This window comes from Sitodiplosis mosellana, unplaced genomic scaffold (genome assembly GCF_009176505.1).
Source record: "Sitodiplosis mosellana isolate CC-2019 unplaced genomic scaffold, AAFC_SMos_1.0 Smas_scaffold_11, whole genome shotgun sequence".
NCBI lineage: Eukaryota > Metazoa > Arthropoda > Insecta > Diptera > Cecidomyiidae > Sitodiplosis > Sitodiplosis mosellana.
Window position 1 is genome coordinate 3,658,095 of NW_022595253.1, and position 17,131 is coordinate 3,675,225.

Consider the following 17,131-nt stretch of genomic DNA (forward strand, 5'->3'; position numbering starts at 1 on the left):
TTATGTTTGGAAAATTTCAACTCGTTTACGCCATAATATTACTCCAGCAAATTTATGGAATGCTTCTTCCTCTGTCTTTAATCATTGTAAATAGTGTATTAGTTCTCGACTTTACGAAAATTGTGACCAGCAACACGGTATTCGAAATGGCTAAAATGGGACAATCTATGGTGAAACATTTATTGCGATGGTCAATAACGAACAAATGTACGAGGATAAATAAGTCGAATGGCTATGCACTTGAATCAAAACCATTAGTTGCTCACTTAGTTTAATTTTGAATCGATAATGAGGGGGAAACTTCAACCAGTTAGAAGTAAATTTGCTTGAACTTTATTGCTTCTATTACATTTTGCGACGTAACTGCATTTTCAAATGACCAAAGACAAAACGCCGTTTGATAGAATTATTACTTTGCTACTACTTCTTGTTATGCAATGAAGCATTTTGTTGACATTTTCTGTTCAAATTAATATTTAAAAAGTCCAATTTTCGTGCCATTGGAATATCTAAGTTTTGTGATTTCGGATCAATAAACTCAAAATGCATTTTGTATTTTTCGAATCTATTTTGATTGCGATTCATTAAAACGTCATCAATGAATTATTTATAAGTATCTACCGATAGATGTATGTACAAGTGACCATTCATATGGTATATGTGAAACCGTACGTTTTTACCTTGCTAAATTCTCGTTGTGTCAATGACCCACTGTATCATATCACTTGCTCATCGATTATGTACAGTGATGCTCATTGTTTCACTTGATATATTATTGACGTAATATATATACATTTTTAAAGAGGTTCATTTCACTAGGTCTATTTTATAACCAAACTTTTGAAAAGATTTTTTTCACCGTTTTGACTAAGTTTCTGAAGAATTTCTTGGTTCTATTTACAAAAGAAGGCGCGGACACTGGTTCAGCCTCTGTTTCATGGTCTGAATCGGAATCTGGTTTGAAACTTGGTTTGGGACTAGTTGTTTTTTTGTCAATGAGAACGATACCAACATCCGGTGTCACTTTGACTGCGCTTGTATAAACGGTTTGTCTGCAAATATGAAAGACAATATTAAAATATTGAATCGTACGTTGTACACAATTGAAAATGTAGATTTACCCTTTTACTAACTCCTCTGAATGAATCGACGCGACGGCAACTGTCATTTCTTTCGGCAAAGCATCAAGATGAGCATTCAAGTCGATTGTCTTCGTATTTCCCTCCAAGTTTAGTATAACAACGATAATGTCTGCATTGGGATCCTTTGCGATTGATCTCTTGTACACCATGACTTCGGTATCGACTGGAACTATTTGCAATCCACCATATTTCATTGCGGGACTGTTGTTTCTCAAAAACATCAAATCTCGGAAGTTCTTCAAGAAACTTCGCTCTTGCCGCGATTGCAGTGCAAAATTACATTCAGTGTAGTTCGGTGCTATGGGCAGCCATGTCTTATTCGCCGAACTGAATCCAGCGTTTGTAGATGAGTTCCATTGGTATGGTGTACGCTCGGGATCGCGAGAGAACCATTCGTAAGATTCCCGACTTGTGCGAATTGCTTGTGGATCCACGGTATCTTCCCATGAAACAAACACATTCGTCATTCCGATTTCCTCGCCCTGGAATTAAAATGTTGCTAGTTTCATTCTATGTATTGATAATTAAAACGGATTTAAACATGAACGAGATAATTACGTAATATGTAACTGTAACTCCGGGCAAAGTTTTCAACAGAATGTTGAACAAGTCAGTACGTGATGGCTTGTACCTCGTAGCAATGCGTTTGTTGTCGTGATTTCCCAACTAGAACGAAAATAAATCGATATAGTATAAAAAGGGACGAGTCTCTGATTGAAATGTATAGAAAGCAACAAAAAGGTGAGAGATTAACTTACAACCCAATTGGCCTGTGCACCTTCTGGTAGATTGTTGACCCAGTCTAGAATGTTTTGAATGAATCCGTAGGTTCCCGTGCTCATCCACGTGTTTGACAGCAACAAGAAGTTGAATGGAATCTGTGTACCATTTTCCACAATTTCCCCATTTTCAATTCTACCGTAGTATCTCAATGTGTTTACCACCGACGTGTATCCTTCTGCCATCAAAATGCTATCGAATGCACCCAATCAGTTTGATTCATTCCCAAAAACCGTTTTCAGTGGACTTACCGAGTGTGACCATCAAATTCGGGCTCTTCCATCACTCTTCGCCATTGATAGAGCATGTCATATGTCTCGTCTTGGTCTTTCGTTTCAGTATGGTTCAAATAGCACGAGGCCTATGAAAACAGCAATTATCATATATCATCTTCGAACTATTTATTTCATCGAATTGATTCTATCAAATCCGAATTCACTCACCAATGGATCGTCATTACATTCACCGCTGCGTGGTTCATCGTCATAGTATCCATCAGCTTTTTCTTTGCTTTCAAAAATGAAAGGGACTGCGTCAATTCTAAAGCCATCGACGCCCTTTCTCAACCAAAATCGCAACACTTCGTTCAGCTCTTCTACAACTTTTGAATTTCGGAAGTTCTTTGGTTGAAAAACAGTAAATAAAAACAAATTGATTATGAACGTCTCGCCGTTTACATTTATTGACAATATCTTACCAAATCTGGTTGCTCTTCCAAGAATTGATGCAAGTAAAACGCTTGTAAATCGTCAACCCATTCCCATGCACTGCCCCGGAAAATGCTGAGCCAATTGCTTGGCGGCAATTTCTTTCCATCCCTTCCCGGTTTGCCCTCGTTCCAGATGAAATAGTTCTTATATTTTTGGTGTTCAGGATCACTTTTGTTGAGCGCTCTTTGAAACCATTCGTGCTGATCGGAACAATGATTCGGTACGAAGTCCAAAATGATTTTGATGTCTAATTCTCGGCCGCGTGCAAGCAGCTCTTCGAAGTCTTCCATTGTTCCGTATTCCGGTTGAATTTCTCGAAAATCCGAGATGTCATACCCGAAATCTTTCATTGGCGATTTGAAAATCGGCGACAACCAAATGCCAGTCACGTTGATGCTCTTCAAAAATGGCAATCTCATGGTTATCCCCTTAATGTCTCCAATGCCATCGCCGTCGCTGTCCTGAAACGAGCGTGGATACACTTGATAGAAGTGACCGTACTCCCACCAGTCATCGACTGCAGTCACTTTGCCGACAATCGCACAAACGACTATCAAGAGAATTGGCAGAACTTTGGCCATTCTGACGTTTCAATTATTCAGCAATAAGAGTACACACTACGCCGTTCAACACTGGATATAAATCGCCTTCTTTCAAAGAGCCTTATTCAAATACTGAATGTTTGATTCGCTCAAAACAAGCGGAACGACTGAATTGCTTCAAATCACGCCTAGCCATTTATACCGAATGCAGAAAGCCATTACGCAAAGTTCTGACTTAAATTTGGCCCAATCGCATGACACCTGTTGAGTGCATAGGATGATTTAATGACGTAAATTGTTTGCAATCTCCGAAGTGTATGTGCTATTTACGATACTTCGATAGTCTTTATGCGTAATTAACGCGAAAATCAGTTTAGAAATCTTCAAAGCTTTCGCACTTGAACCATTATCAAATCAGCGCCAAATTGCGTTTGAATGTCATTGCAGGGCAATATCAGCCGAAATACGTAGCGACTTCTCACGTAGGTTCAATCGATACGCCGATAGAAATTAGATAATTTCTGCGAGAACAAATGAAAGAACATTATATTCAAATCAAAATTCCGTGAAAATGATGCTTCGAATGTTGCGTTTGAATGTTTTCCAGAAGGATGATGCGATACCGCAGGACAACAAAAGAAAAGTGTATAGAAAGAAATCATGGGCAAATTTAAAAATTAACATACAGTGAGTTACATAGTTTATAATTACACACAAAACTTTGAAAAGCCGTCTCCATTCTAATGCGAATTCTGTACAAATGGAGACTTTTTCTTAAAATTTTGTTTGTCATTATAATATCAACTATCGATGATGGAGAGAAAGATAGAGCGAACAAAGAGAAGCGGTAAAAAATGAAAAATCATGTTCGTGTCTTTTGACATGGAAAGAAAGAGAGATTTTGATGACCATAATTGAAAATATTGATTTTTCATGCAAAATTATTTTTACGTTTCCATTTGTGCCATGCGTTATCCCATCACGCTTTTGAAAAACATTCAAACGCTATTTCTGTACGGATATTCTTCAGAAACGGCAGCGTTAGAAACGGCGTTTCTTGTTAATTTCACAGAATTCCAGATTCAGAAAAACATTCTTTCACTTTTTCTCTTGCTGTTGCTGTTGTCCAGAAATGATAATGGTTCAAGTGCACAAACCTTGAAGATTTCTAAATTGATTTCAGCGTTTATTACGCAGCATAATAAACGCAATAAACAGCTTAGAAATTTTCAAGGTTTGTGCACTTGAACCGTTATCAAATTGGCGTCGTAATGCTTTGAACCCCTCTTGAATGTTGAATGTTATTTCTGGACAAATATACGTTTTCGGATGGTTTAGAATCTCAGCATTTTGCATACAGCGGATATATCCGAGCATATCGACGACGCAAGTCACTGTATAAGTGGCGTGCGTCGATGCGCACAGCTACATCGACTACACACAAACTCTGCGCTCTCTATTTGTACGTAACCGAAATGCTGAATCCACGAGTATGCCGACAAGTCCGCTGCTTCATTGAGCAGGAGTCAATCCACTCAAACGCTCACGATATTCAGTAAAATGATCATTACGTTTTAATCCGTAAATATATCGAATCTTGTCGTTATCAGCAACAAGATCACGGTGCACCTGGTTTTGGGTGCTATGGGCGCCCCAGCCGTATGTTACCACATTTCCATAATCCATTATGGGATCTATCAGAGCTACAGCCATATCACGTTTGACGTAATTAGTGTTTGTGCTATCGTTTATGTTGTTTATCATCAAAGCACGCACAATTGCCATCTCAAGAAAATAATAAAAAAATGTTTTGTGATCAAAATAGAATTATCTAATCAATACAAAACATCGTATTCAGTTGGACTTTCGATGAAAAAAAAAGATGCGTTGCAAATAATCGATGAATCGAAAAAAATCATATTGCTTTTGCTTTTGCTTTTTATGTCAAAAAAAGTTGTGTTTTCTCGATGTGTTTATGAATTCATTGTGTTTTCTCGATATGTTTATGAATTCATATGTAAAATTTGCTAGAAATTGAAGAACTTTATATTTCCAGTGAATAAAGTGGGCGAAATAACGCATAAACGGTGATTGATATTGGTGACAAGCAAGCTTTACTTTTTTTTCCACTACGAAGTACACCGGCGCTAAACGCCAAATTCTGGATGTCGCCTCCATGCTTTTTAATCAGTTAGAAATGTTTACAAAATTATATTCACATGTTCAGACATGTATTTTTTGTGTATTTGAGAAGGTGCAATTTTTTGGAAGTTGATACGAGTTTGATGTGAGTTTTGTATGAGTTTTGTCACCTGCCGAGGTCGGTCTTGTGCTCGTCGGAATAAATTGATGACCCCAATGGACACTCATTGATTGCATAGCACTTTTTCAAGTGCAAATTTTTGTTAAATAAACAAACAAGCAGAAATAAAAAGTTTCATAAATTACATTTGTGAAGCCAAATTAACTCTTCTAACAATTGATTTTCATTCCAATCCTAATCAACATTTTCTATTTGTTTTCATTTTTTCTGTGAAAAATTATCGATTTTTCCTTTGAACACGTAATCCATTTGTATGGTCTGGAAATGTCGTTGTTGAATAATTTAAATTCAATTGAATTCATACCTATCACAATTTTCAATAAACAGGCCAGTCAATTTATTAATAAACGTACTATCGATTCGCGTACGGTATCTAAGAAACGGCGTGAAGTATGTTTGTCAACCAAACAAATCATGAGGTAGTTGCAAGTGTGATCGAATTTACTCGAAACGCTTTCTTTTTCAACAAACGTTTGTTATGTTAGTCTAAATGTATTTTTTCCCTCGCTCCATATAAAGTTGCACTTTTGTTTGAATGAAATTTCACAATTATTTGTTTGCATTTTCATTCGTCTTTTCAGTAATGTCTGAATAGACAATGGGCAATTCATTTTTATAGTAATTTTTACGCCATCAATCATAACACAATTCAACCTTGATCAAATCATTTTGTTCGTTTCAATGTCAACATTTTTCTATACGTATCTTTTTTACTATCCAAAAAAGCAAAGCTTTTTTCTTTAAATCTTTTTTCATTTAGCATTGCTTGATTTCATATCAAATTTACTTGTTGGCACGAACAAAATAAACTAAAAATAACATGGAACTCAACCGTGACTTGTTATTACAGCAATTATTCGAAATGTACTCCAGTGTTCCGATTCCACTCCACGTACACATATTCTCTTCACTTAATCAGGTATCAAAATGGCAGTAATGACGGCTGTCATCATTGAATCATTTAGCATTATTAAAAATTCACCACACATTTCCTGCAAAGGTCTAGTTGGCAAATATGAGTTTAATGTGTCAAATGGCTTATTATCGATCTGATTTCGACGCTTTTACATTTTGAAATAGACGTACAAAGCAAATGACGACAAAGTTGATATGTATGGACGGCATGTTTTCAAAATCTGTACGTGAATTTGGCGCCCCATATCATTTATAATTCTCATCGTCGAAAGCAACAACACATCAAAACAAAAACGATTTCATTTCTTGCGATTTGGATTTTGATCGAACGAAAGAAAAAACGAGTTGGATTCGTCGCTTGACGAGATAAGCTCATTTTTCAATTGCTCTTAATGATCATTATTGCGAACATTCAGTAAACATTTACGTTGGACGCGCTCATTTTTGCAAAATAAACGACAACATTTCCATTCAGCAAATTTGTTCGATTACCCACATCAAATTGTTTATAATTAAGAACATAAATTGTGTGATCTTTCCGATTCGCAATAACAGCGAAAAACAAAAATTGACGTAATTCTTAACGCGAACGCATTGCATCTTCATGTGCGGTGATTTTTCTGTGTTCAACGCTGTTTGCTATCAGTTCAGTGTCCTGTGTTTACAAACAGAGATTTACTGTGGCGATTTGACAAACGGCATTAGAAAAGGTGTTTGCTATCGTGTTAATCAATCAATTACATAAAAAAACAAGATGCCTTACATTCGTAAGGTTAACTTTTCTACACTCCCAAACATATAATTTCCAATTAAATCCAATTCTCCATGCATTTAAATAAGGAAAGCATCATATTTTAATCCGACCTTAATATCAGAGCGAATTCAATACTCTGTTTTTCATACATTGTGACATAGCAGAATTCTTACCGTGTTTTTGCGTACAGCGTATAGTGTACCACGCGCCTTCCCTACATACCATAAATAAGGCTAGAATTCGCGATTTTCGGCGTTTGAAAATCGAAAAAAAACTGCTTTTTAGTGGGTCAAAAAATCTGGGGCGATCCCAATACTTTTCTTACACGACATGGTCGTGTCGAAAAGTAAAAACTACCGTGCCAAGTACAATTTTTTTTCCGCTAACCATATGTAAATAGGCGCACATTGTCTTTTATTGTGGCTATCTATTCATCTTATCTTTTTTGTGTTGTACACCGGATGAGTAGTCCGAAAAATCGATTCATAATTACATTCATTCCCGAACACTGTGAATTCCCTATAAATAGTACCAGTGTGTTTTGAAACTATTCAGTCGCACCTATAATTTTATACACATCGAAAATTCCCTTTGAAATTATCAACTCCATTTGAAAGTGATAGAAAACTGTTTCTAAGGTGTTTAGCCATTAATTACGTTGTGAAATGGGGAAAATTTTGTGCTTAATATTAGTGCTTGTGATTTGTTTGGGGTTCACGAGTCAGGTTTTGGCCGACGATGATTGGTGGGAATATGGCCATTTCTACCAAATTTATCCGCGTTCATTTCAAGACAGCGATGGTGATGGTGTCGGTGACTTGCATGGAATCACGTCGAGATTGCCGTATTTAAAATTCATCGGTGTGACTGGCATGTGGTTGTCGCCGATTTTCAAATCGCCGATGAAAGATTTCGGCTACGATATCTCCGATTTTCGACAAATTCATACCGGATTCGGGACTCTTGATGAATTCGATCGTTTGGTCGAGCGAAGCAAAGAGTTGGATGTCAAGTTGATTCTTGACTTTGTACCAAATCACAGCTCCGACAAACATGAATGGTTCCGAAAATCGGCTGATCCAAGTGATCCCGAGCATGAGAAATACAAAGATTACTACATTTGGCACGAAGGACGGTTATTGGAAAATGGGACGAGAATTCCGCCAAGCAACTGGCTTAGTATTTTCCGTGGCAGTGCATGGCAATGGGTTGAAAGCAGAAAAGCTTACTATTATCATCAATTTCTTGCTGAACAACCCGATTTGGTAAGAAAATGTCAATAGAAAAACTGATCAAATAAAGAAAAACCAAAGTGGTAACCGGTCATGCATGATTTGTCTTTTTTTTCAATTTTCCTAACCAAAGAACTATCGCAACGAGGCGCTTGTCAATGATATGAAAGAAATTTTGCGATTCTGGTTGAGAAAAGGCGTGAGCGGATTCAGGTAATGAACATTGAAATAAACGCTCAGTGATTGTTCCTACTCACTAAACCATTTGTTCTATTTGACGCATATCGTAAGAATAGATGCGATGCGGTTCCTTATTTATTTGAAGCTGAACAGAATTCCGAAGGATTCTATGACGATGAACCATTGAGTGGGGACTGTGACGATGACCCGGACGCATATTGTCGGCTCAAGCACACAAAAACGCAAGATTTGGATGAAACCTATGACGTGATCTATCAATTCCGCAAAGTGACCGAAGAAGAAGAGTTTGCCAGTGAAACACGGTAATTAGAGATAATTGAATACAATTCGATTTGATGGAATAAATGGTTTTGGTCATTTCATGGCAGCATTCTAATGTCAGAGGCATATACAACACTACCAAACACACTACGGTTCTATGGTAAAGTTGAAAATGGAGAAATAGCCGTGTATGGTGCACATATTCCATTTAATTTTGAGCTGATATCAAAGACAAGCATGGGCACTACGGCCTACGAATACAAAGCGCACATTGAACATTGGCTCAATGGCATGCCGAAGGGTAACAAAATTCACGCCAATTGGGTGGTAAGCATTTTTCATCAAAGCTAACCTCTAATTATTTCTTTTTCTTTGAATTATTCACAATGCAAAATCGTTTTCGCTCTCAATACGCATCAAATAAATTCAAAATGTTATTTTCATTCGATTCAAATCGATAATTCGTCAGCTTGGCAATCATGATAATAAGCGATTGGCTTCGCGTTATCGGCCAGCACGTACTGACCTCTTCAACATGTTGTTAAAAACCTTACCTGGTATCACCGTCACTTATATGGTAAATAATGCAACTGACGATACTAATAATGAAATTGCAAATATAATTTGGTAAAAAATCGTTCTTCAATGTCTCAAAGTTTTCGTTTCGTTGAATGGCAGGGTGAAGAGATTGGAATGACCGATGTCTATATATCATGGGAAAACACCGTTGACCCGCAAGCATGTCGCACCAATGAACAAGTTTTCGATCAATTTTCGCGTGATCCGGCGCGTACGCCATTCCAATGGAATGACGATAAAAATGCCGGTTTTAGCTTTGCCAACAGCACATGGCTACCAGTTGCGAATAATCACACGGATAACAATGTTCAACTGCAAAAATCGGAAATTCTCAGCCATTTAAAAGTGTTCCGTCAGTTGATGGCGTTGAGGTTTGTGTTTATTGTTATCAATTCATTACAACGAGTCACAAATAATGCTTCTTCGCCAAATTTCACCGTTCGTTAACTCTTTTAGACAAAATCCAACTATAAAATATGGGGGATTGAAAATCAATGCAGTCAACAAAGATGTGCTTGTGTACAAAAGAGAAATTGACGGCCAGGATGACGCCGATATCATAGTGGTTTTGTTGAATTTGGGCACAGCCTATAGACCCGTTGAATTAAACCATTACTTCCGACAATTGCCGCGGCAAATGAAAGTGGTCGCTGCATCAATTCACTCGGAAATCCTTGTAATTGGGTAATTGTTTCGTTTTCGAATATGTCGTTCAGCAAAAAATCAATGCTTATTATTTGTTTATTTGCGTTCCGCAGTGATATCGTTGATACGAAAAAGGTGGTGATCCCACCAGAGGCAGGAATTATTATTTCTGGGCAGAAATCAGGTTTTTTGTCAAACGAATCCATTTAAATATATGGACTGATATTTGATTTGCTTTGGTTAGTTAGTTCAGTTTCAAAATTCGGTTTGATTTTGCCAATATTTGGGCGACATTCACATATTCCATATTCGTTAAAGTCTAAACAATGTTATCAAAGAGAAACAGGTCAAATGGCTTGAGTGGAAAATCAAAGCGAAGAAAAACTAACACTTTTTAAACTGACTTTAAACGGTGTAAATCTAAATGGAAATGAAAAATGGGTTGAAAATTCCATAAAAATGAACTGAATAAACAAATGGAATCGGATATCAGCCCATGAGGCTTGTTTCTTTGGTCAAGTTGACAATTTGGTTTGTAAAAGTTTTATTTGATATTTTATTGTTATATATTGATACCGTATAAAACTATCTGCCTTAATGAAATTCAAATGAAAATGCGTGGAAAATAGTGGAAATAAAATTATTGAAAGAAGTTCTATGGCTTTTGAATTTTTCATTTTGTCCCTGATTCAACGTGCTCATATTCGTATGGCATTGCAGCTGCAATATTAATTGAAATACTTGAGCATATGTATGTGACTACTCACTCAGAAGTACTTTTACAACATGCACGACTTGTATTGGTAATTTGACAGATCACCACCATTAATATTGGTGAGCATAGTGATATTATATGTATTGTATTACTACTTAGTAACACAAAGAAGTATTGGTTATAATATCGCACAGCAGAGCCGATACAATACATATAATATCACTATGCTCACCAATAGTAATGGTGGTGATCTGTCAAATTACCAATACAAGTCGTGCATGTTGTGAAAGTACTTCTGTGTGAGTAAGGCACACGCTGGCCAATATTCGTATCGGTATTTTTCGAAACGGGACACGTCACTTATCAAGCACATTGTTGGGAAAAGAATAAATTTCTAGCATTTTCTAGAATTCTCGAAAATTGGGTTGATGTCAACTTTATGATCCGTCGTCGAAGGATTGCTTGTTGTTATTTTTATTTATTTATATAAATTTTAATTTCTTTTGGTCCATAGAGGACAATTATGATGGGGAAACCTCAATTAAAACCCCATAAAACGTTATAAAATATGGAAACCCAAGTCTTACTAATGGTTTTTACATGTGCGCCCAATTTTTCCTATTTCATATGATGAATTTGTAGCCAAAGCTCAAAATCAATTCTTCATTGGCGAAAAACACAAAAAACTACATTCAATATTCACATTCCTCATGTTACGCTTCTATTGAAGCGACGATTCATGTTGCGTTTTTGAGAAAAAAAATCATGTTGCGCTTCAGTTCGAACGCTTCTGTATTCCCATTTTTATTCTCACCGACACATTTACATGCATGTAAAATGACCATGGTCATTCGTAATATTACAATAGTGCCGACAGCTTCTTTATTTCTAAGATCCATCTATCGAAGCCAACAATTTCTTGTACAATGATGGTTTTGATTGTTTAGGTTTTATTAATTGCGGTTTGCTTTTTAAAGGGTGTTTCAATAACGACGCACAAAAGTAACCCTATCGTAAATCATGACAGGCTACCCGATCTGTCAAACTAATACGTCAAAATTATTCGTCAATCTTTACCATTTTGCAGGCCCCGGTTGTAATTGACAAGCTGACTACGTTTGACATTTGTATGATCCCTATCGAGAGTGTGGCACATTCTCAAATGTGCCATTGTGTGTATCATGACGAGTCATTTCAAACATAACCTCATCTTTTTTGATTTTGTGTTGGTGTAACATGCACATTTTCATTTTATTTGATTTTATTATTAAAAAAACACAAATTTTTTTTTTTTTAAACAAAATAAATGTTCAATCATACGGCATTCATTTTGCATGTTTCATTTATCCGCATTTCTTGAACCAAATAATTAGCTCGTCCAATGCGCTGATTCTATGTTATTGTATGTTATACCTCTTGTTCTCGCTCAATTGGCTATGTTGAAAATGGCACAATTTCGAATGTGCCAGTCTCCCGATAGGGTTGTTGACAACCATTGGCAACGAAGCTACTTACCGAGGCTACCGCAACGAGCGCCACAATAGTGGCGGCCTGAAGCCAGGCTATGCCATTTTGTGCCATGAAGAGATATTTCAAAAAGCAACGCGTTAAAATTGTGAAATCCCATCACGAAAATAGGTCCATTTTTGAATTTACAAAAACTCAAAATGTCATGTGAGAATCTCGCTTTTTACCTCTCGAAATCCAATTTTTTTCGTTTTATTTATTTTTAACAGTTTTTATCTCAACTTGAGCCAAAAGTTCGCCCCAACAACCAGAGCAGAATTCCGCACCGTTTTCAAGATATAGCCAACTTTGGCCAACTTTGCAAAAATGATTGTGACAATTATTGATTTTTATACTTTAAAATAACAGCTAGGGGCATTGATTGTATAGACAACTCCATTCAACAATGATATGACTTTAAAAAATCGTTAAAAAACAATTTAATCAGAATCGAGCTTCAGAAATGTCATATATTTTGGGCGCCAAATGCGTAGGTTGGTCACTCAATCCTCAAATTTATCAAAACGTCCAGTTTTTCATTGTTTTTACTGTTCTGTGAAAGATATGTTTATTGCGAGTACCGTAGCTGAGTTTTGAGATGTGTAAACCCAGATTTATTGGTTTTAATAGCATTAATTGAGACGTTTTTACAAAAATGAAAGTGAAATTTGGCCTCCAAAAGAGGCTACTAATAAAAGGCGCCACACAGACTTTTTTAACCATACTCAGTTCAAAACATGAATGGCAAAGACCAAACTACAATATACAATAAAGATTTCGGAAAAAATTAAATTTGTTTGTTTTATTTATCAATACTTTTGTGCGTCGCTATTGAAACACCCTTTAGTTCTTATTGACTTGCATGAGGTGCTGAGATTGATTTTGACGTGTGTTATATTTTTCATGTATTTCTATTTGCTTTAACTTGTGGATTTTAAGTATTTGTAAATTTAAAAAAAAAAACATTAGAAAAGAGTCAATGCAATTCTCTGATTTGTGTTCATTCTCGCTGCTCTTAATATTAGCGCAAACAAAATGACGCTCTCTTCGTTTTATTGTTGATTTTGTCAATCTTTTTTGTTATCGATTTGTTTAATATGTTTTTCTGTTTCATGCCAACCGAGTATCTTACATTCTTTCCACTTGTTGAAATATGAGTGATTGTTTCGTTCGACACCGAAAAATGCATGTGCGGTGTATTGTTCAAGTGCTGCGGTTCTACGGTTCTACTACACAACAAATGGGTCAATGTCAAATCTTCATAAATGCACACAAACAAATATGCGCCTCGATAAAGTGAACTGCATTGATTCAATCGATTGAAAATATTTAAAGTGTATTTACGAAGAAATCACGGTTTCAGTGCGCCAGATTTAGAGCGGCACATTCTAGTGCTTCTGAACGTTTAAGGATAGATCGAGAAAAGAAACAATATTAAATTGTTTTTTGAGTGGCCGGCCTTGGATTATATGATCAAAAAACCAACCCCAAATTTGCGAAGAGAAAAAAAACCTACAAACTATGCAAATTACGTATTTCGCGCACCGAAATTACATAATAATAATTGTCGCCAATAGAATTATCTAAATCTGTTTTTAATTAAAAGAGACATAATGGATAGAGAAAAAAATTGTTTTTGTGTAGTAATGCAAATCGATCAGCAGTATTGTCGCACTGCAGTAGAGTTAGCGGTATGACGACGCGACGCAAACCAGAAAACTGGTTACATGCTGTGAGCAGTGCGTAGTAAAGTCATAGACCGGCAACAATCATCCAATCGCTTGCACAGTCCATAAATATTTACTTGTTACAACCGATTGTGAACTTGCAATTTATTTCATTTCGATTGCAATTCCGAGATGAAACATTTATTTGTGCAAATGTTTTGAAATGGTTTGCCAATCATGTATCGATTGAATAATTGAGTCGTACCGCTTATAACCGGCTTTTACACACACAGAAAAAGTATGCCTAAAATTGGTCTAAATTGCAAACGGAAAGCGTTACTGATTGAGACACAACAAACTGATACGCGGTATAATTTTTCGTGGTATTTTTTCATGCTTTTAATTTTGGAAATTGATGGCGACACTCAATCTCTCACTTGGTTCTTGTTTGTTTGCTCTTGTTTTTCTCGTATTCGTGGTCATTTGTACTCACGTCGCTCTCGAAAAGTCGTTTTTTCCCCAAAAATGATCAGACAAATCATAGCCGATCAATTTAAGTGACTTTGAATGTGTGTGACACCATTAGTGCAATTTGATTTTGGTTCAAAGTCTCTGTGTGACTTCGGTGTGAGCGCCATTTATGGTGAGGTTCAGCATAACTTGTATCGCTCCGACCGTATGCACTATGCAGATACTTCGTGTGTGTGATGCAGATACTGTACTTCGTTCAATTCGTCGAAAACGATACGCGTAAAAATGCACGTTGTGCAAATAAATGCGAACGCATTGACGCATTTTTGTGTGGCATTTCGTAAACAAATAAATTATTCATTTAAAATTAGCTAAATGGAGATTTGAGACGAAAAAAAAAGAATTTAAGCACCATAACACAAGCACCTTGGTTGGCATGTTTTTGTTTTTATGTTTATCTCCTCTCGCGAATGCAACTTCGGTGCTGACTATTTAAGCGGCTGCTGCGACCATTCGACTTCATATTAGTTTCTAAGCGGTGTTGGATTACAGTTCGGGCGATTAAGTGCCAAAGTCAATTAAATTTTAAACATGAAATTCTTCGTAAGTGCATTTGAGTTCTTCTTTCAAACATGCTCATGTTGAATCTTTGCAACAATTTGTTTTTTCATCATTTTTTCTGGTTTTGTGTTTTTGTTTTTTACTCTCTCACAGTGTGGAATTGTGTTGCTAGCGATTTTTGTGTCGGCAACCAGTGCTGATGTTGCCGAAAAATTGACCGATGACAAATCAGCCACGAATGCAGAGGGATCAGCGAAAGAAAAGCGTGGCATTCATTTTCACACGTACTCATCGCCATATGTTTATCACAGTCCAGTCATTGTACATCATGCTGCCCCAATTATCCACCATTCAGCACCAATAATTCATCATCCATATGTTGCCGCGCACGCCATACACACTCCAATCGTTTCACACCATGTCATTTCGCATGCACCGATTGTGGCTATACATCACTACAAACGACGCTAATTTTCCAACGACAACCCGAACTACTTAACAGAACGAGAAAAAAAGCGAAAAATTATCCGCCTTAAAAGTTCAAACTATATTACTATTTAAACGCGTTTTTTATATACTCAATGATAATGAACAACCACACCGAAAAAAATGGTAGAACGATTTGTAACACCATGACAAGGAAATGCAAAAATCAACTGAACAACAAAGAAAAACAAGTACCGACGTAACATTCTATTTTGTACGAATTAATTGACTTGATGAAATTAAAAGGAATGAGATTGGAGATTTTACAACGATTTTTTTTCGAAAACGACCGATTGATGTTAAAGCCATTCTGTTTCAACTATCTAGATGAAACACAAAAGCAAAAGTTGAAATAAAATGATTAAAATCTAAGAAAATTATTCAAGAGATTTGTCTTTTTTTTACACTTTTGTTCTAATGTTATGTGGATTTTGCTATTGCGGTCGCATTTGTGGCAAGCAATCATCATTCCAATGCAATGACGTACGGCTGACGATTCTTGACATTTCGTTCATGAACCGTCGTTGTTTTGTTTTAAGGAAAAGGTGTACACAGAAGTGCAACTAATTACATGTTATCACTGCAATCGATCTATTGCAATCAGCTGAATCGAAAAGCAAGTATGCAGTCGATTCGAACAGGGGGGTAGAGAATGATGACACTTTATATTTCCAAACGAAAGCAAAATGATGAGGAACATTTCAATAATTACAGGCTTACAAATCTACCAATAATTGTATCGATCAAATCTGGCTACTGTGTTGTTTTTCTATTTTTCTGCGTTTTGCAATTGTTAGAAGCATGATACAACGGGATTTTGAAATATTTACAAACAGCAGCGGCACAGTTCACGGCACCATGTATAATTTTCCGCACGACGTATCGCGAGAATCGAAAGGCGGAACTTTGCAGACCATCAATCAAACATAGTGTGCGTTTAATTTTTGATTTTATTGCTTTTTTTATGTTCTTCGTTCGTTTTGTTTTATCAATTAAACGTTTTCTTACATTCGACTTGGATTTTTTCTTTTGCTCAAGGTTTTAAACGGAACTTGTTTCTTCTATCTACTCACCCATGTACGTAATGTAGATGAAAAACGGTTCGATTTCAATCAGTAGAAAAAAATGAATTATGCAAGTGGCAAGTGACATTTTTCTAAGCTGCAATTTTAATTCCCAGTTGTAGAATCTGAATTTTTGATTCAGAAGAGAATTAACATGTTACACATTAGCATACTTGTCTTTCAGTTAGCCTGATCTGCTGTCAATCTAATTTTTTGCCTCCAGAGAAAGTATGGCCGGTCTCAACCAGTGCTGAACAAAACAATCGATAAATTTTTCAAAACCAAATAACACATTCGACTACCAAACGCAACGGAGGAAATGTGCGGTTTTTCTACCGTCAATATTTTATACGGATCAACACATCAGAAATGTGTCTATCGATATTTTAGTGGATTTTTTCTACGAATGATTGATTACGTGTAACATGGATACGAGTATAGGAAATGGTAACGCGTACAAGTGCAAAAAATGTACATTTCAACGAAATGTTTGTGGCGCGTGTATTTTTTCTCCGTGTAAAATGGATAAATGGTGACGATTGATTGGAGCAAACGAGCCAAACTTAACATCGAACAT

At 36.4% G+C, this 17,131-nt stretch overlaps 3 protein-coding genes across 3 annotated transcripts; 2 read left to right on the plus strand and 1 right to left on the minus strand.

Annotated features, from left to right (window-relative positions):
- Positions 1-278: 278 nt before the first annotated feature.
- On the minus strand, positions 279-3,333 carry LOC129567511 (maltase A1-like). The gene is made up of 7 exons (XM_055444482.1): positions 2,620-3,333; positions 2,366-2,542; positions 2,174-2,283; positions 1,901-2,114; positions 1,701-1,808; positions 1,122-1,624; positions 279-1,052 (listed from the first exon to the last, which is right to left on the minus strand). Exons 1-7 carry the CDS (start codon positions 3,211-3,213, stop codon positions 827-829), a joined length of 1,932 nt encoding a protein of 643 aa, XP_055300457.1. The 5' UTR covers positions 3,214-3,333; the 3' UTR covers positions 279-826.
- A 3,734-nt stretch (positions 3,334-7,067) lies between these two features.
- On the plus strand, positions 7,068-10,730 carry LOC129567512 (maltase A1-like). The gene is made up of 8 exons (XM_055444484.1): positions 7,068-8,431; positions 8,532-8,611; positions 8,695-8,901; positions 8,968-9,187; positions 9,330-9,437; positions 9,539-9,810; positions 9,896-10,123; positions 10,198-10,730. Exons 1-8 carry the CDS (start codon positions 7,832-7,834, stop codon positions 10,292-10,294), a joined length of 1,812 nt encoding a protein of 603 aa, XP_055300459.1. The 5' UTR covers positions 7,068-7,831; the 3' UTR covers positions 10,295-10,730.
- Positions 10,731-14,886: 4,156 nt separating this feature from the next.
- LOC129567514 (uncharacterized) lies at positions 14,887-15,875 on the plus strand. The gene is made up of 2 exons (XM_055444486.1): positions 14,887-15,046; positions 15,158-15,875. The coding sequence occupies exons 1-2, from the start codon at positions 15,035-15,037 to the stop codon at positions 15,473-15,475; spliced, it is 330 nt and encodes a 109-aa protein (XP_055300461.1). The 5' UTR covers positions 14,887-15,034; the 3' UTR covers positions 15,476-15,875.
- The last annotated feature ends 1,256 nt before the right edge of the window (positions 15,876-17,131 follow it).